This window comes from Diplotaxodon limnothrissa, linkage group LG3 (assembly GCF_057381915.1).
Source record: "Diplotaxodon limnothrissa isolate DT_005_m linkage group LG3, D_limnothrissa_male_GT1.1, whole genome shotgun sequence".
Lineage (NCBI taxonomy): Eukaryota > Metazoa > Chordata > Actinopteri > Cichliformes > Cichlidae > Diplotaxodon > Diplotaxodon limnothrissa.
In genome coordinates this window covers 16,509,321-16,536,820 of record NC_140598.1, presented here as the reverse complement: position 1 = coordinate 16,536,820, position 27,500 = coordinate 16,509,321, and the positions used below count along the sequence as shown (strand labels likewise).

At 46.5% G+C, this 27,500-nt stretch overlaps 3 protein-coding genes across 5 annotated transcripts in view; 2 read left to right on the top strand and 1 right to left on the bottom strand.

Moving 5' to 3' along the window:
• Positions 1-9,510, top strand: part of LOC146634693 (uncharacterized) — a 13,204-nt gene extending 3,694 nt beyond the window's left edge. Inside the window, exons 1-3 of one of the 3 annotated variants that reach the window (XM_085379151.1) lie at positions 1-166; positions 2,162-3,072; positions 3,416-9,510. The exon at positions 1-166 is cut by the window's left edge and continues 3,694 nt beyond it. In XM_085379151.1, coding sequence (XP_085235277.1) covers positions 5,398-7,425 — 2,028 coding nt within the window. In that variant the 5' untranslated portion in view covers positions 1-166; positions 2,162-3,072; positions 3,416-5,397 and the 3' untranslated portion in view covers positions 7,426-9,510. Of the gene's footprint in view, positions 3,073-3,415 lie in introns of all 3 variants that reach the window. The other 2 variants (XM_085379150.1, XM_085379149.1) reach the window with 2 other exon arrangements.
• The window catches only part of LOC146634692 (alpha-2-macroglobulin-like), a 102,123-nt gene extending 86,746 nt beyond the window's left edge, over positions 1-15,377 (bottom strand). The window contains exon 1 of the mRNA XM_085378452.1: positions 15,283-15,377. Within this exon, the coding sequence (XP_085234578.1) occupies positions 15,283-15,362 (80 nt within the window). The 5' untranslated portion in view covers positions 15,363-15,377. The remainder of the gene's footprint in view (positions 1-15,282) is intronic.
• Positions 15,378-26,706: 11,329 nt separating this feature from the next.
• The window catches only part of cd99l2 (CD99 molecule-like 2), an 11,717-nt gene continuing 10,923 nt past the window's right edge, over positions 26,707-27,500 (top strand). The window contains exon 1 of the mRNA XM_085349939.1: positions 26,707-27,121. Coding sequence (XP_085206065.1) covers positions 26,707-27,121 — 415 coding nt within the window. The remainder of the gene's footprint in view (positions 27,122-27,500) is intronic.

Here is a 27,500-nt window from a genome sequence, read left to right as displayed (position 1 = left end):
CCATCGTGAGCAAATGCTTCGAGAAGCTGGTCAGGGACTTCATCTGCTCTGCACTACCCGACTCACTGGACCCTCTACAGTTTGCATACCGCCACAACAGGTCCACTGATGATGCCATAGCCCTGACACTACATACTGCCCTGTCACACCTGGAGAAGAGAGACACGTATGTGAGAATGCTGTTTGTAGATTACAGCTCAGCATTCAATACCATTGTCAGGAAATCTGGTGTATCATATTTGTAGCTGGGATGCTTGTTCAGGGTTAGGTATGAGGCAAATATAATAAATAAATAATAAATAAACGGCTTATGGTTGAGAAATGAACATTCAATGCACGGGCGACAGATCTGGTTGACATTCCTGCTGTCAGCAGGCCAATTGCACGCTCCCTCATTGCTTGTGGCATCTGTGGCATTTTGCTGTGAGACAAAACTGCACATTCCAGGGTGGCCTTTTGTTGTGGGCAGTCTGAGGTACACCTGTGCACTACTCATGATGTCAGATCAGCATCCTGATGTGGCACACCTGTGAGGTGGGATGGATTATCTCAATATAGCAGATGTGCCCACTACCACACATTTGGACTGATTTGTGACCACTGTTTGGGAGGGATGGTTATATTGTGTATCTGGAATGAATTTTAGGTCTCTACGTCCATCCCATGGGGAATGGGAGCAGTAACAAAGGTGTTGCGTTTATATTTTTGTTGAGTGTATGTTAAAAAAAACCCCAGAAAAACTGGAAATATACACAACAATAAGAGTAACAGATAAAAGTTAAGAGCATGTAGAGGTTTAAAGATAAGGACTTTTACACAGGTGAGTTTTGAGGGTGGACTTAAAAAGAAAAGTGACTAAAAGCCCCCCATTGTAATAAGACAAGCGGAAAGAACAGAGAGAGAGAAAGAAAAGATGAAGATCTGAGGCACTGAGATGGGAAGTTCATCTGTACTAAATCAGAAAGGTATGGTGGAGAGAGACAGAATGAATAGCCTTAAATGTATAAAGGATTATTTTAGAATAAATGCGAAATTTAACTGGGAACCAGTGAAGCTGCTTCAGGATTGGGGAGATGTGGTGGGTAGAGGAAGTCCTAGTAATAATACAGGCAGCAGAGCTCTGGACACGTTGGAGCTTGTTGATGGATTTTTTTTGTAAGGCCAAATAATAGTGAATTACAGTAGTCAGTTTGAGAGATGACGAGATTATGGACGAGAATGGCAGTGTCATGAGGAGTGAGGAAGGGGCGGAGGCAATTGATGTTATGGAGTTGAAAATATGCTGCACGTGTGACATTATTGATATGTGAATTTAAGGATAATGTGCTATCAACAATGACACCCAAGCTTTTCACAGAGGGAGAGATAGGTATCAACGAATTATTGATAGTGAGAGAAAAAACGTTAATTCTGGACAGCAATAGTTTAGTGCCAACCAGGAGAAGTAACACACCCTCTGAAACACCCTCGCTGCAGGAAGGAGCGCTTTCGCAGATCATTCATCCCAACAGCAGTTAGACTCTATAACTCCTCAATCACAATGTCATAAGTCACTGGACATGTATATTTAGTGTGTATGTGTGTGTGTGCATGTCTATACATAGGAATAGTAGTGGTAGAACAGTTATGTTAAGCTATACAGTTTATGTCTTGCATATTTCCAACCATATCCATAAACTCATAGTGTCAGAGCTCTAGACTAACTTTTTGACATGGGCGCACCGGTGCGCCTAACTTTAAAAATTTAGGCGCACCGGCACAAAAGTTAGGCGCACTCAAATTTTTCAACCGCATCGCTTAACACCGCAGTTTTACATGTGCACTTTCTTTGGGGGGGAAGTCCATACAGACAATATTCATTTGTAAATGATTAACTAACAAACTTGTGCTTAAAGTGCTTTGTCAATATTGTAGAAAATGTTAAACTTAATCATCACATCGGCTCCTCTGACGACCTGTTTGCTGCTGTCTGCTGCTGAAAGGCAGTGGGGAGAGGGGACACTTGGGCAGTGCATTTATTGCAGCATATAATGTGTTTCCTGGATACACTGCTGCTTTTTCAGCATTCAAAGATTGATGGCACCGTGTCAGAGCTGGCTATGAATTTCAGACAGATCAGGCCTTAAAGAAAAGTTATCAATAGTTCTTAATATCATCCCAGGGCACATTCACTAGAACCTGTGTCAGCCATAGTACGGAGTCCTTGCTGTTGGTGATGTCCTTAAGGTGAGTGTATTATATTTTATATTTATTTCATATTGTTATCCGGCAATTCGGCAGTTATTTATTCAGACCTATATTGTTACTATGTTCTAAATGGTATCTGCTGATGTTTCAAATGTTGTATCCTCATGTTGTTACTACACGTTGTTTTGTTGTGCTAATATGTAGCCGTAAACTCATTTTTAACTGTAGAGCAAGGCTGAAGGCTACTAATAAACGAGGTATGTTCAACATAAAACCTTAGTTCTCTGTGTCACGAAGGTGTCTCTCTTTTACCCTGGCCACATCACCATACTAGCTGGACCATAATAACAGTTTTAGATGGAAAGCATCTTAAAATTGCCTCTTTTTTTTTTTTTGCTGAACATCTCCTTGAAAGTAGCATCATGTGAGTCACACTTGTTAAGGTAATACATGCTAAATGAGCCGTAGCTTTCAATGCATCACCGGATGAAGCCTTGCAGTTACAGTAGCTCACTGCGGGTATCATGTTGCCAAGGGAACTAATAAAGCATACAGTGATCGGAATGATTTTGTATTGATGCAGGTTGTCATTGCTCATGCTGAACTACTTAAACTCCAAGTAGACAATTGCTCCATTCCTCATTACCATAGATAATATCAAAGTAATAAAACAATCATTATCAAATTCTGATTTGCCATAGAAAAAGTGATTTTATAGGTAGGCTATCATGTAAAAATCTGCTACATAAAATTTATAACCGAGTGTAAAAATACTAATTTTATTTTCATGTGGTTTAGAGGTCAGCTATGGATACTCGGCTGCGAGAATTCTTAACAGAGCGTAAAGTTGAAGAAGATGTGATCAAGAAACTTGAAGATGAGAATGTAAGCCACTGCAGCTGTTGCTGTGTGCGTGCGTGTGTGTCTGTGTGTTTGTTTTTGAACGGAGAGCAGCAATCCACAATTTACTATGCACATTCTAAAAAAATGTATTGAATTTCATATTTGTGTTTAATCAGTGACATTAATTAATGACGTGATATGTTTAAAGAGTAATTTAAAAAGTAATTTTTGTTCATCTTATGTTGGACAAATGTGTACCACATTACCAAAAGTATCTGTTATCAAAAGTAGATAGCAAAAAACAACTCTAAAATATGCAGTTGTATGTATTCATTGTTTTTTTTAATATTGACAATTTTATTAATTTGTTATTTATATTTTTCAGATTGATGAAACTGTCATTCCCTTAATGACAGACAGTGACCTGGCAAAGTACATCCCCAAAGTTGGCGATAGAGTCTCCACTGTGGCCTTCTGCCATCCAGGAAAGAATCTATACTCTCAAGGCTACGACAAAGATTGACAGGAGCTGAGGGAATGCCTCCTAAAAAGAAATTGTCTCAGTGGGCAGAAAATACAAATGCAAAACGAACAGTTAGACGAATTGAGGTTGGCTGGATGGATTTTGATGAGGAGAAGGGTGGGTTCAAACAGGTGAAGTCTGTAAGTGGTGGTGGAACAAGGCATTTATCTGTAGATAAAAATGAAACAGTGTCAAATATCAAACTTATGGCTGAAAATCTGTTTTTCCCCAATGGCACCTCAAAAAAAAAAAAAAGTCTTTCACACTATTCAACTCATATTGAGAGCTCACAGATGCGTGTGGATGCTTCCTCTGTTGGTGGAAAACATAAATTCAGAACCATCAAACTTTGTAATTAATGATGGAGCTTCCATAAGTGGATATTTGGAACTGAATGACACATTACCATGGGATGGTCTGCCAAATGTAGGTGAAAGTGAAGATTCTGATGCAGTTGTTATTATTAGTGGGGATAACAGGGTGGATATTAGTGTGGTTGAACTAAATCCTGAAACACTGTTTACAGAAAAAGAGTCTGATCCACCTCATCACACATTGTCTCTCTCACCGGGGCTGACAGGAGAGGCCAATATTCCTGACCAAGCACCCCCTGAACCACGATCTTGTCCCGTAATACTGACTGTTAGAAGAGGTCATTGTCTTACTGATTTGATCAGTGCCTTTAAGGACTCAAACATTATTTCATCTGAGGTCAATATCAAAATGTTGTTACCAAATGGAGAGCTTGAACAGGGGGAAGGAAGTGGTGTTTTGCGGGACTGCCTGACAGAATTTTGGATGGATTTCTATGACAGCTGCACATTGGGAGTTGAGGTGAAAGTCCCATTCATCCGGCATGACTTTCAGTGTGAAGAATGGCAGGCTATAGCTAGAGTGTTTGTTGTAGGGTGGGAACAAGCTGGTTACTTCCCAGTGAAGCTTGCAATACCCTTTCTGGAGGAGATATTGTACGGCTCGACAACCAGTAGTTTAAAAGATTCCTTTCTTTTGTACGTCTCACAGTGAAGGAGCTTCTAATCTTTCCAGAGGAGATGACAGCTGCCCAGTCAACAGTTTCTCGTTACCTGAAAAGGTACATTGGAGAAATTGATTTCAATTATCTTCAGCTTTTCCTGCGGTTCTTTACAGGATCCAATCTGTTGGATAAAGCCATACTAATTGAGTTCATAGAAACTGTTAGGATGCCTGGGTCATCGACCCAGGGTTTTTGAGTTTACGATATTATTTATACTGTCTAGTTTTTGTTTTCTTTGAGTTCTGTCTTATGGCTTAGGTCTGTCTTCTTTAGTTGCTCTGTCTCCCCTATCACCTGCATCCCCTTGTCTAGTTCGCGTCTATGTGTATCTTAAGTTCCTATATCCCCGTGTTCAGTCAGTGTTTTGTGTCTGCCCTGTTCCCACGTCTCTGTTCCCTTTGTAGTGCCTGCATATGAGCCTGTGTCTTTGTTCAGTCTGTGTTATGCGTTTCCTGTTTTACTTTGAAGGTCTGTGTCTTATCTCAGTGTGTTCAGTTTACGCTTCTTTGGTCTCGTCAGTTCTGATTTGCCCCAGCTGTGTTTCCCTCCTGTTACTCATTCCCTGATTGCTCCCTCTGTGTATTTAAGCCCAGTGTTTCTCTGTGTCTGTGTCGCGATCTACCGTTTTCCTAGCTGTGTGTTCTGTCATTCCTCCAGTTTAAGTTTGTTTTGAGTTTTTTCAGTTATGTTATATTTTTGAGTACCAAATTAAAGCCTTTTTGAGTTCACGTCTGTCTCCGGAGTCTGCACCTTGGGTCCTGTTCCTGCCTGCACACAGCCACACCTAACAGAAGATCGCGACCAGAACATGGACCCAGCAGACTCCGTGTTGTATCAGCGACCCGCAGTTTCTGCCTTCCTCAAGGAGATCGTGAGGGAGGAAGCTGAGCATGCCCAGGAGCTCCAGTCACCCTTCTATGGGTCACGTTTGGCTTTGGGAGGGCCCCGCAGCCTCCAAACTGCCATGGCTACGGCCGAGCCAGCGTCTATGCCTCGGGCGATCAGGTTGAGCACGTGCTCCTTCTCTCCAGTTGCTACACCTCCGCCTTCACCCCTGGGTTACCAGTCCGACAAGAGAGTTAAGCGGCGGAGGAAGAAAGATTATGTGACACCGGACGTTAGACTCACTCCGCTGCAGTCCTTCGCTCTGTTTTTGGGTCTGCCACGTTCTGAGCTTCACAAACTCTCTGCTTCCTCATCGCAGCCCGGTCCTTTGGAGGATTCTCAGCCCAGTTCGCCACCTCCCACTTCCCGGAGGAGGCGACGCTCACACCGTCACCACTCTTTTTCTGCGGAACAACTCCCGGTGGTGAGTTGTGATTGCTGTCGTTCCTCGGAGCTGGAAAAAAACAATCATATGAACACTGCTAAGACTGAGACTATTAAGCCTGTTAGACGTGGTGGTGGTAGGAAGTTAAAAAACATTTTAGAGGAGTCTGTGTTTGCTGAGCCTGCTCCTTCGCACCATTGTGTTCCTGCTCCCAGGGCAGCTCGGGCCCAGCATTCCCCTGCACCTGTTTCAGTGCTTCAGGTGAGGGAGGCTGAGGTCCAGCTGGTCCCTGCTCAGGTGTCTAGGCTGGCTGAGCCTCTGCCTGTCGCTGCACCTGTACCAGCTCCTCGGGTGGAGACAGCAGCTGCCCAGCCGTTGACTGTGCCTGTCCCGGCTCCCAGGGTGAGGATGACCGGGATCCAGTTAGCTCCTGCACCCGTACCTTCTCCTCGGGTGGGAGTGGCTGGTGTCCGGCAGGTACTTGCACATGTTTCTGACCTCGCTGGAGGCTCAGGTGAGCCCGTCCAGCAGTTGTCTGTAGGATCCGTAGGCTCAGACAACCTAGCCCAACCATCTGCTAATCCACCACCTCACGCACCATTACTAACATCTTTACAACAGTCGATACATATTAGACTTCTCTCCATAGCTCAGACATTAGCTCACCTATCGGCTCAGTCACCTGCTCAGTTACCGCCTCAGTCGTTTGCTCAGCCACCTGTCTCCGCTGGAGGGTCCGAGGGGCCCGTTCAGCCACCGGTCTCCGCTGGAGGGTCCGAGGGGCCCGTTCAGCCTCACGTCTCCGCTGGAGGGTCCGAGGGGCCCATCCAGCCGTCATTAGCCTCTGCCTCTGCTACGCCTGGTCCGGCTTCGGCCTCAGCTTCTGCAGCTCCGCCTGGTCCGGCCTCCGAGTCTGCAGCTCCGCCTGGTCCGGCCTCCGAGTCTGCAGCTCCGCCTGGTCCTGCCTCTGTAGCTCCGCCTGGTCCGGCCTCCGAGTCTGCAGCTCCGCCTGGTCCTGCCTCTGCAGCTCCGCCTGGTCCAGCCTCCGAGTGTTCAGCTTCGTCTGCTCCTGAGGTCTCCATGCTGTCTGTTCCTGCACGTCGTGCACGTCGTGCACGTCCTGCCCAGCCTGCTCATCCTGTCCGGCCAGCACGTCCTGTCCGGCCAGCACGTCCTGCACGTCCTGCTCGTCCTGCACGTCCTGCTCGTCCTGCACGTCCTGTCCGGCCTGCACGTCCTGTCCGGCCTGCACATCCTGTCCGGCCGATGACTGGACGTCGTTACCGTCATGGACAGCCCTCGGAACTACGCCGCCGTCATGGACGGCCCCCTGAACTACTCCTCCACCAGTGCCTCCCGCCCGGCCGGCCTCCTGACCTGCTCGGTCGCCGTCGCTGCCTCCCGCCCGGCCGGCCTCCTGATCTGCTCCGTCGCCACCGGTGCCTTTTGCCTGGCCGGCCTCCTGAACTGTTTTCTGGGCTCTTGGACCATCAGCCTCCGGGCCGCCCCCCTGAACTGCCCGGGATTGGACTATCGTGCTGTCAGCCTCCGGGCCGGCCCCCCTGAACTTTTTTGAGACTATTGCCTGGGCCTCTGCGCCTTTCGTGAGCTCTTTTGTTTGTTTGCTTTTGGACTTTGCCTGGGCCTTGGTGCTGTTGTTTTGGACTTTGTTCCTGTTTTTTGTTCTGTTGCTTTCCGGGCTCCAGTGTTTGCACTTTTTTTGTTTTGTTGTTTCTGGCTCCTTGTTTTGTTTCGAGCCCTCCATCCTGTTTCCCCCGCCGCCCACCCTGGTTGGGTTGTTTTTGTTTTTTTGATTTTGATGTTTTGGTTTGGGCTGTCTGGAAGCCAGCCCTTAAGGGGGGGGGGGTACTGTTAGGATGCCAACAGTTTCTCGTTACCTGAAAAGGTACATTGGAGAAATTGATTTCAATTATCTTCAGCTTTTCCTGCGGTTCTTTACAGGATCCAATCTGTTGGATAAAGCCATACTAATTGAGTTCATAGAAACTGTTAGGATGCCTGGGTCATCGACCCAGGGTTTTTGAGTTTACGATATTATTTATACTGTCTAGTTTTTGTTTTCTTTGAGTTCTGTCTTATGGCTTAGGTCTCTGTCTTCTTTAGTTGCTCTGTCTCCCCTATCACCTGCATCCCCTTGTCTAGTTCGCGTCTATGTGTATCTTAAGTTCCTATATCCCCGTGTTCAGTCAGTGTTTGTGTCTGCCCTGTTCCCACGTCTCTGTTCCCTTTGTAGTGCCTGCATGTGAGTCTGTGTCTTTGTTCAGTCTGTGTTATGCGTTTCCTGTTTTACTTTGAAGGTCTGTGTCTTATCTCAGTGTGTTCAGTTTACGCTTCTTTGGTCTCGTCAGTTCTGATTTGTCCCAGATTTGTTTCCCTCCTGTTACCCATTCCCTGATTGCTCCCTCTGTGTATTTAAGCCCGGTGTTTCTCTGTGTCTGTGTCGCGATCTACCGTTTTCCTAGCTGTGTGTTCTGTCATTCCTCCAGTTTAAGTTTGTTTTGAGTTTTTTCAGTTATGTTATATTTTGAGTATTAAATTAAAGCCTTTTTTGAGTTCACGTCTGTCTCCGGAGTCTGCACCTTGGGTCCTGTTCCTGCCTGCACACAGCCACACCTAACAAGAAACTACAGATTTCCTCCGCAGACCACAATCCCACACATGTGGATGTGTACTAAAGCTGCCCCTTGGTTATCACAGCTATCCAGACTTTCGCAGTGAATTTAACAGCATTCTCGCAAGCTCTATGTGGGTGATGGATGTGGTGTAGGTCAGCGTTTCCTAACCTTGGTCCTCAAGGCACTCTGCCCTACACGTTTTAGGTTTTCCACCCTAACAGTTCATAGAAACACGAGTGTAGTTAACAGTAACATGAAGGAATGAATGTGAATGTTCAATAGACTGGGTGGTTAAGTTCTCTTAACAGTGTAGCCCGTTGTGGCCTTTTCATGTGCAGCCTTTTTTTTCATCTGGTCAGTTAGTTAGTTTCTCCCCCCAATTAAAATAGTAAACTAAATGGAATGTCGCACAGGTGCAACCAAATATTTATTTTTAGTCGCACCACTGAAAAATTTGGTCGCATTTGCGACCAAATTGGTCGCACTCTAGAGCCCTGAGTGTGTATGCTACTGTTGTACAGTGGGGCAAAAAAGTATTTAGTCAGCCACCGATTGTGCAAGTTCCCCCACTTAAAATGATGACAGAGGTCAGTAATTTGCACCAGAGGTACACTTCAACTGTGAGAGACAGAATGTGAAAAAGAAATCCATGAATCCACATGGTAGGATTTGTAAAGAATTTATTCGTAAATCAGGGTGGCAAATAAGTATTTGGTCACCTCAAACATGGAAAATCTCTGGCTCTCACAGACCTGTAACATCTTCTGTAAGACGGTTTTTTGTCCCCCACTCGTTACCTGTATGAATGGCACCTGTTTGAACTCATCATCTGTATAAAAGACACCTGTCCACAGCCTCAAACAGTCAGACTCCAAACTCCGCCATGGCCAAGACCAAAGAGCTTTCGAAGGACACCAGGAAAAGTATTGTAGACCTGCACCAGACTGGGAAGAGTGAATCTACAATAGGCAAGCAGCTTGGTGTGAAAAAATCAACTGTGGGAGCAATCATCAGAAAATGGAAGACATACAAGACCACTGATAATCTCCCTCGATCTGGGGCTCCACGCAAGATCTCATCCCGTGGGGTCAAAATGATCATGAGAACGGTGAGCAAAGATCCCAGAACCACACGGGGGGACCTGGTGAATGACCTGCAGAGAGCTGGGACCAAAGTAACAAAGGTCACCATCAGTAACACACTACAACGGCAGGGAATCAAATCCCGCAGTGCCAGACGTGTTCCGCTGCTGAAGCCAGTGCATGTCCAGGCCCGTCTGAAGTTTGCCAGAGAGCACATGGATGATACAGCAGAGGATTGGGAGAATGTCATGTGGTCAGATGAAACCAAAGTAGAACTTTTTGGTATAAACTCAACTCGTCGTGTTTGGAGGACGAAGAATACTGAGTTGCATCCCAAGAACACCATACCTACTGTGAAGCATGGGGGTGGAAACATCATGCTATGGGGCTGTTTTTCTGCCAAGGGGACAGGACGACTGATCCGTGTTAAGGACAGAATGAATGGGGCCATGTATCGTGAGATTTTGAGCCAAAACCTCCTTCCATCAGTGAGAACTTTGAAGATGAAACGAGGCTGGGTCTTCCAACATGACAATGATCCAAAACACACCGCCCGGGCAACAAAGGAGTGGCTCCGTAAGAAGCATTTGAAAGTCCTGGAGTGAGCCCTCATCTGGGACTCTCCTTAGCTCTTACTGGGACAGTGGCGCGGCTGCCCCTCTGTGGGTCTTCCTTGGTCTCTTGTGTTCTGGGGGCCTCTGGATGTCTGGAGTTTTGATCTCCTCCATACCTGCTTGATACCATAGAGGACAGGGCTGTGGCTCCCCACACTCCCTAGCAGATCATTACATGGAGAAACCTTTGGAATGCAAGCATGCTGATCCACACAGGTATGCACACAGGTGTACACACGGGTATTCACAGACGCGGACTAAAGCTTTCTTGGCTGCTGCCTCAAAGCACACTGTGCGCTGTCTATCTTGCGTGCTGAACAATATCGTCTATTATTTAGTAACTATTGATATCTATGACTAGCTAGTTTATTGTGATGGTGCTTTTTTTTTCTATTATTATGTTGCTCTTTGTTGTTTGCTGTCTCCTCTGTTTGTTTTTTTGTTTTTTTTCTCCATACAGGTGACCCAGGAGTTTTTTTTGTTGTTGTTTGTTTGTTTTTTTCTCTCTTCCCCCCCCCTTCTCACCGTCTCTTCTCCCCTTTGGTTTTCTTTCTTTCTCTCCCCCTCTTTCTTTCATTCATTCCCCCTGTCCTATTAAAAAAAAAAAAAAAAAAGAAGATGACAAAGGATGAACTGAAGCTCCGCCATCACGTGATGTCGCATGCTGCTGTTTCTGATGTCATTTAAAAAAAAAAAAAAAAAAAAAAAAAAAAGAAAGTCCTGGAGTGGCCTAGCCAGTCTCCAGACCTCAACCCCATAGAAAATCTGTGGCGGGAGTTGAAAGTCCGTGTTGCTCGGCGACAGCCCCAAAACATCACTGCTCTCGAGAAGATCTGCATGGAGGAATGGGCCAAAATACCAGCTACTGTGTGTGCAAACCTGGTAAAGACCTATAGTAAACGTTTGACCTCTGTTATTGCCAACAAAGGTTATGTTACAAAGTATTGAGTTGTATTTTTGTTATTGACCAAATACTTATTTTCCACCCTGATTTATGAATAAATTCTTTACAAATCCTACCATGTGAATTCATGGATTTTTTTTTCACCTTGTGTCTCTCACAGTTGAAGTGTACCTCTGGTGCAAATTACTGACCTCTGTCATCATTTTAAGTGGGGGAACTTGCACAATCGGTGGCTGACTAAATACTTTTTTGCCCCACTGTATGTAGTGTATTATCTTATTTATTTTTAATTTTATTTGCACTCTATTTGTAATTTTTGCATTTTTCCTTCTGATATTTTTTCTTTCTGATATCTGTACCGGGGCTGAGGTAACGTAAAAGTTTCCCCATCGTGGGATCAATAAAGTTTTATCTTCTCTTATCTTAAGTTCTGATTTGTTGCTGTTGAGTTTAAGGAAGTTGGAGGAGAATCATCAATTGAGTTCAGCTGAGCAGAGGGTAAGGGAGAGTGGAGGAAGAGTAGAGTCGGGTTTGGTAGAAAGGTAAAGCTGGGTGTCATCGGCATAGCAGTGGAACTGAATGGTATGTCTGTGAAGGTTCTCAGTCATCCAGGTCATCATAATCTAAGGAGCTTGCAAAGAAAGGCGTCTGGACTTCTTTAAGTTACTTGAAGACGTTTCATCTCTCATCCGAGAAGCTTCTTCAGTTCTAAGGTCAAATGGTGGAGAGTCCCAGATATAAACCTAGTGGGAGTTTCCCCCCACAGAGGGACAAAAGGACCCCCTGATGATCCTCTAATCGCCTGAGCCAAGGTGTGAAACTGGGTGTAGGCCCCAATCAGCCAGAGTTTCGGGTGAGTTCATTGTGAAACCTGGCCCCACCTTATCATGCAAATTCCTGAGATCAGATGGCCCAGGATGTGAGTGGGCGTTAAGGCGTCTGGGAAGGGATCTCAAAACTGGATTATAGATGGCAGAGAGTTGGTGTCGTAAACCCCGCCTCTGTTCAAAGATGGTCGCTCACAGTGGACATAGATGCTTCTTTCACTCCTCTTTCAAACCATCTGTCCTCTCTGTCCAAAATGTGAACATTGGCATCCTCGAAAGAGTGACCTTTGACCTTTAGATGCAGATGGACTGCTGAGTCTTGTCCTGTGGAGGTGGCTCTTCTATGTTGTGCCATGCGCTTGTGAAGTGGCTGTTTGGTCTCTCCAATGTAGAAGTCTGGGCATTCCTCGCTGCACTGTACAGCATACACCACATTGTTAAGTCTGTGTTAGGTTTTGTATTGTTGATTGTCATTTATGCTTAGAAATATCTACTTATATATGCTTAGAGTTTTGTAATTAGTTGTACATTGGTAGAGGTTTGATCCTTGATAGTCTGCAAACTTTGTGTGCATTAGAGAGCACTCTGGGCGCACGAGAGAGGTCGTACCTTGTCTTATTGTTTTATGGTAGGATTAACGTAGCTACGTCTGTTCTAGTCTAAGTGCTTTTTGTTTAGATGAACTGCTGGACTTCCTCACCGTGTTATCTAGGGTGAAGCATCTAGGGTGAGGGGGAGACTACCCTCTTCCTGACCAAGGATGTTTGCTTTTGTGCTTTCATGTTATAGGACCCTTTGATCAGCAGTACCCCCCCCCCCCCCCCCCCCCTCCCACACACACACACACAGGCAAGGTACTCTTTGTGTGTATGTAGACATCATATTAATGACCCTATGCATATTCATGTAACCACAATAAAAGGAGTGCTATGGGGAGCCTGGCTGAGAGTCTGATGGAGGTCAAGTGGTGGAATGACACTTGGCTCCAGGCAGGTCTCCCTCATGCATGAGTAACAAGAAGAACTTTGCCTACTTCGTGTCTTGCTTGCTGCGTAATTATATTGTCTTCAACGTTCCAGCGAATAGGTTCAAGCTACAAACCTATCAGTTTGTGTTTTGGAGTTTTGTCTTTGGAATGAACCAGTTTTTGTCTGAGCGTGTTGCTGGGTCTGAAAAGCACCGGGATGTCATGCTTGGAGAAAACTCTCCTGAGTTTCTCTGATACACCGGCTACATAGGGGATGACAATGTTGTTGCGTCTGTCCTTCTTATCCTCCCTCGCTGGTGTCTGATCTTCTTTTCTGTGCCTCTTTGCTGACTTTAAGAACGCCCATTTAGGATAGCCGCACGTTTTGAGTGCTTCCTTTACATGCGTGTGTTCCTTCTTTTTCCCTTCAGGCTTAGAGGGAACATGTTCTGCCCAGTGGTGTAGGGTCCTAATTACTCCAAGTTTGTGTTCCAGAGGGTGATGGGAGTCAAACAGGAGGTACTGGTCCGTGTGTGGGGGCTTCCGGTAAACTTCGATGTTGAGGTTGCCGTTCTCTTCAATGTGCATAGTGCAGTCCAGGAAAGGCAATCAGTCGTCCTTTGTGTCTTCCCTGGTGAACTTGATGTTTTTATCCACAGCGTTAATGTGCGCAGTGAAGAATTCCATTTATTGTATTTTGATTTTGACCCAGGTGTCGTCTACATATCTACAGAAGAAAGCCGAGAAAAGCCGAGAAAGTATTCTCCCTTTAAAAGAGCCAAGAGCCTTCCTTTCCACTTCCTCCATGTAAAGGTTGGCTACAATAGGTGACACGGTGGGGCCAGGTTTCACAATGAGCTCACCCGAAACCCTGGCTGATTAGGACCCACACCCGCTTTCACACCTTGGCTCATGTGATTAGGTAGAGGATCATCAGGGGGTCCTTTTGTCCCTCTTTGGGGGGGGGGGAACTCCCACTGGGTTTAAATCTGGGACTCCCCACCAATTGGACCCTTAGAACTGAAGAAGCTTCTCGGATGAGAGGTGAAACGTCTTCAAGCAACTCAAAGAAGTCCAGACGCTTTTCTTTCCAAACTCCTTAGACAACTGAATGGTATATTTACGAAAAATGTGTCAGAGTGGAAGAAGGTAAATGATGAAAAGGAGGGGCCTGAGGACAGATCCCTGGGGATCCCCAGTTGATAGAGGAGAAGGCTGAGAAGTGAAGGATTTCAATTGAATGAACTGAGTCCGGTCAGACAGGTGTGATTCAAACCAGGCTAAGGGAGTATGAGAGAAGCCAATAGAAGCTAATCTGCTAAGAAGAATGGGATGAGAGATGGTGTCAAAGGCTGCACTCAGATCAAGGAGAATAAGGATGGAGAGGAGACCAGAATCAGCTGCCATAAGAAGATTGTTTGTTATCTTTATAAGAGCAGTTTCGGTGCTATGCAGAGGACGGAAACCAGACTGGAACTGTTCGTAAAGGTTATTATCAGTTAGGTGTAGATGGACGTGTGAAACAACCACTTTTCAAGAATTTTTGTGAGAAATGGTAGATTGGAGATAGGACAAAAATTGTTAAAGTTGTTGGGATCTAGACCTGTTTTTTTTTTTTTTTTAGGATTAGGGTGATGGTGGCAACTTTGAAGGCGGCAGGAACAGTTCCAGCAGTGAGTGAAGAGTGAATAATAGCAGATATGAAGGGAAGGAGAGAGGGTAGACAGGCATTGACAAGGACTGTGGGAATAGGATCAAGCTGGCAGGTAGAAGGCTTTGATTTGTGGATGAGATCAGCAATATCAGTTAAAGACAGAAGTTGAAAAACAGAAGGGAAATGAGAAGGGGGTGGAATTAAGACGGAGGAGCTACATTGAGCATCACTGAAAATATTCATAGCATTAGAGAGTCGCAGAAGTTAGATGAATAGATATGAGCGGGCAAAAAGTCAGGTGGCCTGTAAAAGGAGTTGAATAATGAGAATAGGGTCTTGGCCTCAGGAAAAGGGGGCGTATCCCCTTTTCCTGAGGCTGCGAACCAGAATGGTGATGGACTCCTGGAGAGCTCCGTGTTTTGGAAGGGATTCTGTGGAACCTGATTGAGATTTTTACAATGCCTTTGTTTTGTGTTTCCTTTTTTGTTGTTGTTGCTGTTCTGTCTGAAGATCACCTGCTTGGGATTCAACTTATTGAGAACCGCAACTGGCAGATGCACATAAGCAGTTTTGGTCAAGTTACTTGAAAATAGCACTTAGTTATTAATTACTTCTTCAAGAAAGTAAACCAATTACTTTACTGATTACTTATTTCACACATATCATATTATATCACACATACAGCAGTTACTGCAGTGAACAACTCACACAGACAAAAACACGCTGAAGACAAACTCACGGTTCAGCCACCGCTTGATCCACACGTATCCAGCTCAGGAGGACACACAGAGTGCAGCTCAGGATCCAGAGACGGTCCATGACTGGTTGTGATCGTTCTCAGTGTCAGCTTCGGCTAAATATTGGCTGATCGTCCCCACCCACATAACAGCCACGTGTTTGAAACGCACTCATGTACTCTGATCTCCACAAAGTCTATCACTTACACATTTACAAAATCCCAATCCTGCTTTCAGCACTGAACACTAAACTATAGACAACAGTAAAGTTTGTCATTCAGTGTAAAATATTACAGTAACATACAGTGCTCCGAGGTGATGTTTCTAAATCAGCTCCAAGTTTAATTTGGCTGTTACAAAAACTGCTGAGTGTGGAGGGATTTCTGGTCTGGTTTTTAAACTGTAACATTGCTGAGAATGAGTCATTATGTCTGACCCTCTAGACCCAGCAGTATTACCCCATGTTATTCTATTTGTCTTCTTTGATTTGCCTTTACGGGAAAAGGGTTTTTGTTTGTTCTGTCTTACTAATGTGCTGCAGTGGGGCATGTTTAAACACACATACAGATGTGTTCATCCTTATGAACAAATCCAGAAAATAACAGAAAAAAACAGTTAACAGCACTGAACCTATGAAGGACTGAAGTCTACTGATATACTGAATATCTGCTGCTGTTATGATATTATTAGATATTATTAGATATTTATTATGATACATGTATTTATGGTATGAGCTCACTCATGGTTAATGTGCTGAAACATGTGGCCAAGGACTAGACAGCATGCTCATTTAAATCGTGACAAACGTCATAAAGTTGGATTGTCTCCCATTTTAACAGCTCAACAATTTTCTCTTATAAATTTGACTACAGTAAAGGAATTCTGCAGTAAAGTCCGTTATCCCAAATGAAGTTAAATACTTTCATGAAATCAATTTCAAAACATTTGGACCATATACACTTGCAATACATAGCTTTTTATCACGTATAGATAGTTTAATGATTAAGAATCTGCCCCCTGGATCTATAACTGTATCGAGTACTGTGAAATTAATATTTTTATGGATTAAAATTGCTACTCCCCTTTGTCTAGAATTATAACAAGCTGAGAACACATTAGGAAACTCAGGTGTTTTAAGATCATTCGAACCTCTAAGAGGTCTGTGGGTCTCTTGTAAAAGGACAACATCTGCCTGTAGTTTTTTGAGTTGGTTAAATATTTTTAACCTCTTTTCTCTGGAGCCAGCTCCATTTACATTCCATGTACCAAACCTTAGTGCACCCATAGATGTCTGTGTATAACTAGGGGTGTACACTTTGTGTGTCGCTTAGACAGGTGGAGAGAATACATCACTTGTTCATAAATAAAGAGAAGGAGAGAGAAAAAAATGTGTGTGCATATTTACTAATATGAGTACGCTTGGCTTAAAGTGTGTGTATCCTATATGACTGTGTGCGCTGTCTGACTGATGTAAATGTGCTGCCGTTGAGCGCATGACTGTGCGTGATCGTGCCAAAATATGTGTCAAAATAAAGGATGTTGTTTGTGGATGAGTGTCGAAGCAGGTGATCGAGGCAGTGAAAGAAATAAAGAAAGAAACCAAGGACAGGGGTGAGCAGCATAAAAACAAGAGGGGAAAAGAGAGAAAAAAAACCCCAAAAACCCCCGGAAACATTCCAATCAAACCACTGACGGAGAGTGACAGTGTTAATTCTGCTATCATATCACACTTAAGATGCGATTTGATACTGGTAAGTTAAACAGATGTTAATGCAAGTTAGTGTGAGTGGATAGGGAAAGGGTGTAGCTGATTCCTATCTGGTGTGAGGTTAATACAGCCACGGAGTGATGTTGGGGTCGCGGTGGAGCTGTCCGTCCATGTACAGCCGGTCCACAGCGATGACAGCACGGGAGCCCTTCTGGATGAAGCCGCGTCGGATTGGGAAGAGGACCCTGCGTCGTTCCAAGATCTCTTTGGGTCACTGGTCGTTCACGCTGAAGTCTGTTCCTTTTAATTCCCTGCCGCGGCTTTTCACATGTTGCTTTTGTTTGAAGTGGCCAAATTTGGCCACGATAGGACATGGTTTCATGGTCGCAGCCCGCATGGGGCCGAGGCGATGTACCCTATCGAAGACGATGTTCTTCACCGTGTCCTCCGGCAGCTTCAGGTGGGTTTTGATGAAGCTTTTCACCGTAGTCTCCGCGTCCTCTCCAGCGGCTTCTGGAATACCAGAAAATACCAGATTATCACGCATGCTACAAGCTTGTAGATCAATAACTGTTTCTTTTATTTTTTTATTTTCTCTATTGAGCTGAGTAACATTGTCTGTGAGACATTTCACCGACTCCCTTAGCGTGGCATTTTCAGCAGCGAGCGTTTCCACGTGCTGCTGGCTGAACTCCAGGGATTCTCGCAAGCATTTGAATTCCCGGTGAAGAATCTCCACCAAGGACAGCCTTGCATCGAAACTGGACAATCGTTGGTCGATTGACTCTAGGATGTCTGCAATATCTTTGCTGGCTGGCGATGTTGTGCCGGGGGAATCTGCCTGGCGAAGTTTTTTCGACGACGGCGTCTCAGATCTGGCCGGGGAAGATACACTCTGGCCCTTCTTCATCACGAGATCCTGGAAGCACTGATCAATATAATCTTGGAGAGTCTCTAAACTCTCCCCGTTGTTCTCCAGGGTGTTGGAGATGATTTAGACAAATGTTGTTAGTTATAAGACAATTGATAAGTTTATTTGGTAATACTGAAGCTTAAAGGAATTTGTTCAAATCTAAACTACCATTCGCTTTAATTTTCCGCCAAAATCTCCGGCGTCTGACGTCAGTTACAACATGAGTCGCTTACCTTGTCCGTCACTTCCATCACTTACCTCCTACCCAACAGTCTCCCTACCTCCGACAGTCTCCTTACATTAGAAGTTTATAATGATGATGATTGTGTTTCTGCTGTTCTGATGGATCTTGTAGAAATGTTTAGCTGATTTAGAGTTTAGAAATGTGTTAACATAGAATGTAGAATTATTGTAGAGACACTGACACTGCCCTCAATGTAATAAAGGCCTGATTGTGTCATGAACTTAGGAGTAGAGTATAGGAGACCCTCCCCAGTTGAGCTGTGAAAGTAAAACAGAGAGGAGTTAATGCTGAGTGGAAATTCCCCAGAGAATGTTTGGGTGGGGGTCTCAACATTTGACCTTGATAACTGTGGTCTGGAAGGGAGATGGGTTTTTTTGACCTCTAGGGAGTCACCTACACCCACAGTGCTTTAGCTGTTATGCACACTCATTCACGTGCACTCACACATACACATAGACACACGGGAACGCGCACATGTAGGCATTCACACACACACACTTAAGTGAAAGTATGTAAATATAGCACTTAGTTTTATGGCACCTTGTAGAGGGTTTAGAAGGGGGGTCACTGATACAAAACTGCATGTAACAGACAAAGGAGTTGAGATCTGCAGAGGAGTTCCAGGGTCCTGTACATCTCCCTTCTAGAAGGTGTAATCAATAAGTGTGATCAATGAGTGTGGATTAATAAAAGTCTTGTGAATTGACTACTGAGTCCCCGGTGTTCTTTCTGGAGGCCTGAGGAATCTACAAACCGGGCGAAACTGTTTAGAGGTAACAGTTTTGGTGCCGAAACCCCGGGATTCGCTTGAGGTTCAGAAGGACGAATTGGCAGTGCTGAGGTCGTGAAACGAGGCAAACAGAGAGCCGGCTCAATCATCTAAAAGGTAAGCACCACCTGTTTATTTTCGAAGTGTGCATATTGAATAAATTCTAAATTATCTGTTCGCTAAGTTGAACGTATTACAGTGTAAATTCACTCAGTAGAAAAAGAGGCGGCTAGCGTCCGTCCCAGTGCGTTAAAGCAAGAGACTTTTGCTAAGAACTCAGGTTGATGTTTAGCGCCCCATAAGAACATCTCAGTGCGTTAAAGCAGGAGACGTTTGTTACGGATTAATAGAATCGGTGTTTCATCCACGGCGGTGTGTGATCCGTCTTAGTTATTAGGAAAAAAGTGTTGGTGTTGTGAACCGTCCCCGTGCGTTAAAGCAGGAAACGTGTGTTACTATTAGTTGGAAAGCGGGGTTTAAGGCCTTGTCGCGGCTGAGGGCCGTGTGTGTGTTCTGAGTTTGGCAACTCAACCCATCTTCGGACGCATCATTGGGACCTGTGGGACAGGAGCCAGGTTGGTAACCTGGGCACCGGGGACGCCTTAAATAACTAAAGCTAGGTGTTGGATCCTAGTCGCGGTTGATAACCTGCATGAGAGTGGGCGCAAGTTGCTTCGTAGTGAGAGTACGACTGCTTGGCTCAGCCCACTGATTTCAGTGTGTGTAGATTGCGTGTGTGTGTGAAAGCGCAGTTAGAGTCTGTGTCTCGTCTGAAGTACGGGAGTCAATTAAAGTAACAAAAAGAATTTGTGTCTAAAAGTGTGTTTGTGGTGTGCAGAAATCGTGGCAGGAGGCCGTGTCATGAGTTGTTGCAAACTGTGGAGTCAATTGGGGGGTTGAATTTGGTTTTATATTTTTTAGGGGAAGAAAAACCGTGGTATCGAGTCCGTGGCGCAGTTTGAATAATTTGTGAGGTGCACAAGAGCAGACGGCACCCGCTCTGTGTGCCACTTAGGGCGTTGTCCGGAATAAGCAGAGGAGGAAGTGTCCTGCCGTGAGTTGTGAACTGGACTGCGAGAAGTAGAAGGTGTGTGAGTGCCAGCCTTAAGGTGTGGGCTCAAAGGTGAAATGAAGGAGGAGTAATAAGGAGCAGCTCGGAGGGTCCCGACAAAAACAAACGACGACATCTGGTGGTAAGTAACGGAATTCCAGGTGAGTTAAAAATAATGGCTGAACAAGAGGAGATTATTAGAGAAGGAGTGAGGAGTCCAACAGAGGGAGAAATGCAATGGAAAACTGTTGATAAGCAAAAAGAGAAATTAGGGGAAGCATTGAAGATCACCATGACAGGACATCTGACAGGTAAGAATGGTAAAATACTGGAAATGGGGAAGGAAATAATGAGTGTATGTGATCAAGCTGGAATAAAAGGTGATATGCGATGTTCTCTCGCAAAGGTTTTATTGGAAGCGGCCAAGGCATCCGTGGAGAAGGAGGAGAAACTCAGGAGAGAGTTGGATGGAGCACATACTTTGGAGAAGAGGGGAGTTAAGAAACAAATAAAAGAGGAGGAGGAGAAACGTGCCAGGCTGGCTGTATGGGGAATCAGCTGCCAAGGACTGGAGCACTGGATGAGGGAACCTGAGGAAGAGGAAGGTAAGTTGAGACCTGGTGGTCTTCCACACCCTCACCCTACAGCCCCTCCTTTTTCAGCATGTCCTCCACCATATTGTGGTAATTATCCAACATTGAGTATTGAGGATGGCAGGATGGAGAATGAAGAGGGAACGGTGCTGCGCCTAACTGGAGGGCAGGCGGAGTGTGACTATGAGGACCAGCACTGCCCTAAGCCGCAGCAACAAAACATAGTAATAGGACCTACAAAGACAGCGCTACCTGCTGGTCATACTCGGACCAACTTGGAACAAAAAGAATGGGAGGACGAGGAAGGAGAGGAAGAACAGTCTGGTGCAGCCGGAGCAACAGCTAGGACTCCTCTGGAATTATTACCCGAAGAGGTAGATAAACTGGTGGACATGGTGAGTAAACGGTTCAACGAAGAAGCAAAAGGTAAAAGCTAAAGGGAGTGGAGTCTTAGGTCCAGATGTGAGGAAGAAGGTGCATCATAAGGTGCAAATACCTAAGGTAAGAGGTGTTGACTCCTGGGATGGATGGATACAGGGCTCTCTGGAAGAGGATATAGATGAGTGTAGTGTGATTCAGAGTGCAGGAGGGGATGAAGATGACTCAAGAGGATGGCCCGTGTTTGGATCTCGAAGAGAGCGAGAGGAGATGGGGGAGAATTGGCTTCGCAGTGGAGGAGAGCTTGGAGGTCATCCGATGTGGAGAAGAAGTCAAATGAAAGCGGCAGAAAAACCCCAGGGGGAAGTCATGCGACATCCCAGTTCTGCATTAGGAATGCCCCTAGTGGTTGCAGCAGGAGGTGAGAGAAGATATAAACCATATGGGGTAGGGGATGTTACATCCCTGGCGCAGATGCTCCCACCCATCATTGATGGAGGCGCGGGCTGGCTGAGACAACTTGATAAAGTGACATCAGGCACACAGCTCGCCTTGGGGGATTTTCGAGCCATAGCTGGCCGGTGTATGACAGTTACTACACTGGAGGAAATCCAGGTACTGGCAGCTGTCACCACTAGACCAGACTCTACACCCTTTTTTAGAGTGCAGGAGCAGATTGGGAATGCTGTGCGCCAACAATATCCAACCCCGAATGCGTCGGCCATTATTAAGAGTGGAACCTTGATCAACATTCTAGAGATTATGTAGAACAGGTGAAAGAGAAATGGTTGCAGAACACAGGTTATAACCCTTCCACACGTGGCCTTCATCAGGTTTGGTTTAGACAGGGGAGTGCTAGAGGGAGTACCAGAACAGGTAAGAGAAAAAACTTTAGATGACCCTGATTTAGAAGGGGCAGACGCACATCACTGGGAGAGACACTTGGTGCATCATTTGGATAAATATAAGCAAATCAAGGATAAAAAGAAAGGGGAGTTGGAGGAGCTTCAGGAACAATTGCTTAAACTTAACTTGGGAGAAGCGAAACACAAGGTAAGTGAAAAGAAAAAAGAGAATAAATTAACTGATTCAACAAAGGTGACGGTAGCTCAAGACTGCCCTCCTGAGCCTAAAATACCTGAATTTAACCCAAGTATTTATCCAATGAATCCCTGGACACATTATGATGGTTTGCAGAGTGCACCCATGGCCAGTTGGGGAGGTAATGTGTGGGCCGGTAGAGGAAGGGCAAGAGGTCGTGGTGACCCGGTGGGTGTGAGAGGCACCCTGGGGTATGGAAGGGGTGCGCCTGGAGTGGGTCGTGGGCCTAGAGGTGTCTGTTGGGTGTGTTATCAGCCTGGGCACTGGGCCAGAGACTGTCCACAGCAGCCACAAATACAGCAGCATATGGGCCCGCCTCAAGGAGGAAGGGGTGGCCCGTTCCATCAGGCTCCAAGACCGGACCAAGACCCCAAATGCCGACCTGGGAGGCCGGCTGGAGCAGCCAGGACTGGCAGCAGTGACACACCCCACAGGGAGGCCGAGGAGAGGGGGGAAAGGCAGACCCCTTACTCTCACTGACGGTGAATGGACTGACTCTGCCGTTCCTTGTTGATACGGGAGCTACTTATTCAACCATCCAAGAAGTTGCTGATAACATTAAATTATCTGGGGACGAGATCAGCGTGGTCGGCTTCTCTGGGGTTTCAATGACATTGCCAGTGACTGTTCCTTTAAAGACTGGAATTGGAAAGCAAGCGGTGGCTCATCCATATGTCATTTCAGCGCAGGTGCCTGTGAACTTGATGGGGCGAGACCTGCTCATCAAACTGGGAGCTGTGATCATGTGTGGGCCTGATGGTTTAACAGTGACTTTGAAGGATGGCACACAGCTTCCTTGTGTGGCCACAAGTACGGGAGGACAGTGGCTGCTGTCTGAGGACATCGTACAGTAGAAATTTACTGGGCCCGGCTGACGAACTCTGACGGCATCCTGGCACACGTCCAGCTCTGGCGGCCCTGGATCATGGCCCTGGACATGTATGCTCCACCCATTGACCCATACCACGTGACACTCTTTTATGATCGTGAAAATACTGAGTGGTATGAAGACCTATTCCATGAATTCCTGGAGGGGAAAGCATGGAAGGTCTCTACCAGGGATATTTATGTTGGACCGCAGGGGGTAGCAGCCCTGGTCCACTTGGCGGAGGAACAAAAGAGCTGGTTCCGGATGGGTGATGAATCTGTGCCTGTGAAAGAGATGCTTTCTTTTTTAGGTCTCACAGGCTACAGCCGGCAGTACATTCCAGACTATGAGGGCCGCACTAAGCCTTTGCGTGATTTGGTGAAGCAGCATGGAATGAGAGACCTGATTGCTAAGTTGAACTGGACTACTGAAGCTGAACAATGCTTCATTTGTGTGTGAATGGGTGTGTGAATGGGTGGATGACTGGATATGTAAAGCGCTTTGGGGTCCTTAGGGACTAGTAAAAGCACTATATAAATACAGGCCATTTACCATTCATTTCTCTGAAACAGGACCTTTCTCGTGCAGTAGATTTAGTTGTGCCAGATTACCACAGGGACTTCTCCTTGGATGTTTCTGAAACAAAAGGGGTGGTGAATGGCGTTTTGTTTCAGAAAAAAGGGGGAGGCAGAAAGGTTTTAATGTACATCAGTGTATGTTTAGACAACATGGAGAAAAGGCACCCTACATGCACTCAGCATGTAGCTGGAGTGGCAAAGGCCATCCAGAAAGTAGCACATATAGTCAGAGGACACCCACTGAGAGTTTTAACAACACACAGGTGTTAACTCACAGGCCTTCACCATGACCCCACTTAGACAACAGAGGCTCAGCAAAGTGCTGGAGGCTCCAAATTTGATGTTTACACATGAAGGGATAAACATGGCAGACCAAATGGGGTCAGGGGAACCGCACGACTGTGCCCAGGCAGTCTGGAGAGAAGAGAAAACAAGAAAGCTGTAGTCCGCGTCTGTGAACACCCATGTGTACACCTGTGTGTATACCTGTGTGGATCAGCATGCTTGCATTCCTAAGGTTTCTCCATGTAATGATCTGCTAGGGAGTGTGGGGAGCCACAGCCCTGTCCTCTATGGTATCAAGCAGGTATGGAGGAGATCAAAACTCCAGACATCCAGAGGCCCCCAGAACACAAGAGACCAAGGAAGACCAACAGAGGGGCAGCTGCGCCACTGTCCCAGAAAGAGCTGAGGAGAGTCCCAGATGAGGGCTCATTCAGCAGCCGCGGAGCAGAAGCCAGGGGGAGCTGCAGTGACGCGCCCGTGAGCTCCGTCGGCAGCCAGCTGTGCCTGAGTGACCGAGCCCCAGGCCGAGAGGCCGGGGGCACCCCACCTCCGAAATGGCCCGAGCGAGCCCCAATAAGCGGCCGCCAAGGAGTGAGCCGGTGTGTACCCGGACGCCCACCCCCAGACACAAAGAACCACCAACGCACCGACACCTGAGGGAGTCCGCCACCGGCAGGGGAAGTGGTGGTGGGTGGAGATAGGCCTCCAAACCTTGGAGGGCCTGAGGTGTCCCCAGAGAGGTGGTGTCTGATACCCAACCTGACATATAGACACAGACATACAGGCACACACAGATACAAACATCCATTCCCACCCTCATGCTCTCATATGCACTTACACCACACTCAACCAACGTGGAGACAGACATAAAGAGACGTTGTACACACGATCACACTCCCCAAGCGTACTCTACAAACCGGGTCTAGGTACCCTTGCCCCTGGAGGGGGAACTGCACCCAGACCCAGGTGGTGTTACCCTTTTCCCTGCGGTGGGGAGAGGCTGACCGCCTCGACTCTGCAGCAGCAGGGAGGCCCCACACTCCAGACCGCAGTCGGACGGCCAACTCCTCCTAGCCCCCCCACTCCAGCAGGCCGCAGAGAACGGGGGTGAGAGAAGACTCCAAACCTCCCTCCACCCGCTCATTGTAATGTTGATGCATGTGTGTTCTAAGGTGCAATTAAAACCCAGGAGGGCATGGAGCTACCTGCCAGAGAGCAGCAGGTAAGCACATGGTCCCTCCTGCTAGCCCTCAATGTCTACGTGTATTTAAAATTGAGAGGTGGGCAACGATGCCAGGGGTGAGGTGTACACCCTGATGGTAACTTGGACTCCGTGTATCGTGCCCACCCCCAAGATCCTATATGTATGTGTAATGAGGGTGTGAGTAATGTGAATGTCTAAGTTGTGGGATAAAATTGAGGCAGAGGCAGCCAGAAGGAGACAGAGGGGGGGGGGGGGGGTAGCCTCCTCTGCACCCTTGTGACATACCCCTACTCCAAGGCCCTGCATGTGTGGGTGGTTGTGGTGGAGCGGGAAGAGGGAGGCAGCTGGAGATGGGGAGGGAAGGAAGGGAGGGGCAGGTGACCCCTCCCTGGGGCCAGCTCCCCCGCTGACCCCAGTAGGCACCCCCATACTCCGCGACCCGCCAGGGAAAGGGGGCCCAGGCCCATCCAGACCGGGGCCCAGTGCAGCAGCGCCCCCCGGCCCCACAGAGCCCGGGACAGTCCACCCAACCCCACCACAGAGAAAACTGCACCCACCCCCCCATCCACTCATCTTCCAGATTACATGAGACAATAGACGCCCAGGCTGAGATCTTCCTCCACCTCTCCTGTATCTCCCCCTCCTGCAGAGAGTTCCTGAGGAGAGGAAAGCTCCTGCAAGGTGTGACAATCTCCCCCACCAGTTGAAGAGCCCCCCAGGTGGCTCGACACACCGGCGGCACCATGCGCCAGGGATGGGCCCCCACGAGGAAACAGTCAGAAAAAGGCCCCCAACCGGACATGACCGCTGCCCCGGGTTGAGCCCCCCGAGGAAGATGCCTCCGGGGAACCCCCCGACGCCCTAAGCCTGTCCCTACCCCCACACCAATCACAACATTGAAGGCGGGACCAAACTATGACCCCCCATCCCCACTAGGTGATGGAGCTGATCAAAGGAGCCCAGAGCAATTGATCTGATGTGGTGGCAGAGGCTGTATCAAGACTAATGTAATCTAATAGATAATTTCTATATTGGTTAGAATTAAGATTGTTTTTATTTTTCCAGTTCATGAGGACAGTTTTCTTGGCTATGCATAGGGCAGTGAAAACCATATGGGCGATATTCTTTTCTGAAGTGACATTATCTAAGCTGCCCAACAGACGCGGACTACAGCTTTCTTGGCTGCTGCCTCAAAGCACATTGTGCGCTGTCTATCTTGCGTGCTGCACAATATCGTTTATTATTTAGTAACTATTGATATCTACTGCTAGCTAGTTTATTGTGATGGTGCTTTTTTTTTCTTATTATCTTGCTCTTTGTTGTTTGCTTTCTCTTCTGTTTTTTTTTCTCCATACAGGTGACCCAGGAGTTTTTTTTTTTTGTTTGTTTGTTTTTTTTTCTCTCTTCCCCCCTTTCTCACCGTCTCTTCTCCCCTTTGGTTTTCTTTCTCTCCCTCTCTTTCTTTCATTCTTTCCCCCTGTCCTATCCCACAGTCATGTCTGTCCCGTTTGTAGCAACTGAAAATAAAATAAATTCATAATTATAATAAAGGTCAATCAAATGGACCAATATGGCAAGGCCACGATGATCCACTTGGTAAAATAAATCCGCTTGGCATCTTTCTTGGCCTTAAGACAACAATTCTGATGGCTATAGATCCAAATGGGACAAAAAAAAAAAAAAAAAAAAAAGAGAAGAGAAGAGAAAACAAGACCAGATCTCAAAGCGGAAGCCATGGAAGGAGCAGAGGATCTCTTCACAGATGGCTGCTGCTTTAGGGATGAGAAGGAGAGGCTCAAGGCAGGCTATGCAGTTGTAAGTAAGAGAGGGGAGCAGCTGGAGGTGATCAAAGCAGCAAAGTTGGAAGGGCAGCAGTCAGCGCAGAGAGCAGAGGTGGTTGCACTGATTGAAGCTCTGAAATATGCTCAAGGAAAAAAGATAAACATTTACACTGATTCAGCCTATGCCTTTGGAGCTGCACATGTGGAGCTGAGTCAGTGGAAGAGAGCTGGATTCCTCACTACCAATCAACAACCAATCAAACATGAGAAGGAGATGAAGGCCCTGGAAGAAGCCCTGGAAGGACCCCTGGAGGTAGCAATCATAAAGTGCAAGGGGCACGATGATTCGGCCACTTGGGTTGCTCGAGGTAATCGAGCAGCGGATTAAGCAGCCAAAAAGGTGGTTGGCTACACGGGGATCAGACAAATGGTAAGTGTGGGAATGGATTGGGAAGAAAATCCAGGGCTGGAACGCGAAGAGATCATAAAAGAACAAGAGAAGGCCTCTCCAGAAGAAAAGTCACTCTGGAAGGAGAGAGGAGCCATAAAGGTAAGCAACATTTGGAGGGGGTCAGATGGAAGACCAGGTTGAGCGAATGAATCAAAATTTAAAAAATAAATTGGCTAAGATCTGTGCACAGTTTAAAATGGATTGGGTTGATGCATTGAACATTTGAACATTTAAAGCAATTTAAAACACTTAAAGCTCTTGTCTTAAGTTTTACATCACAGGTGACTGCAGGCCAA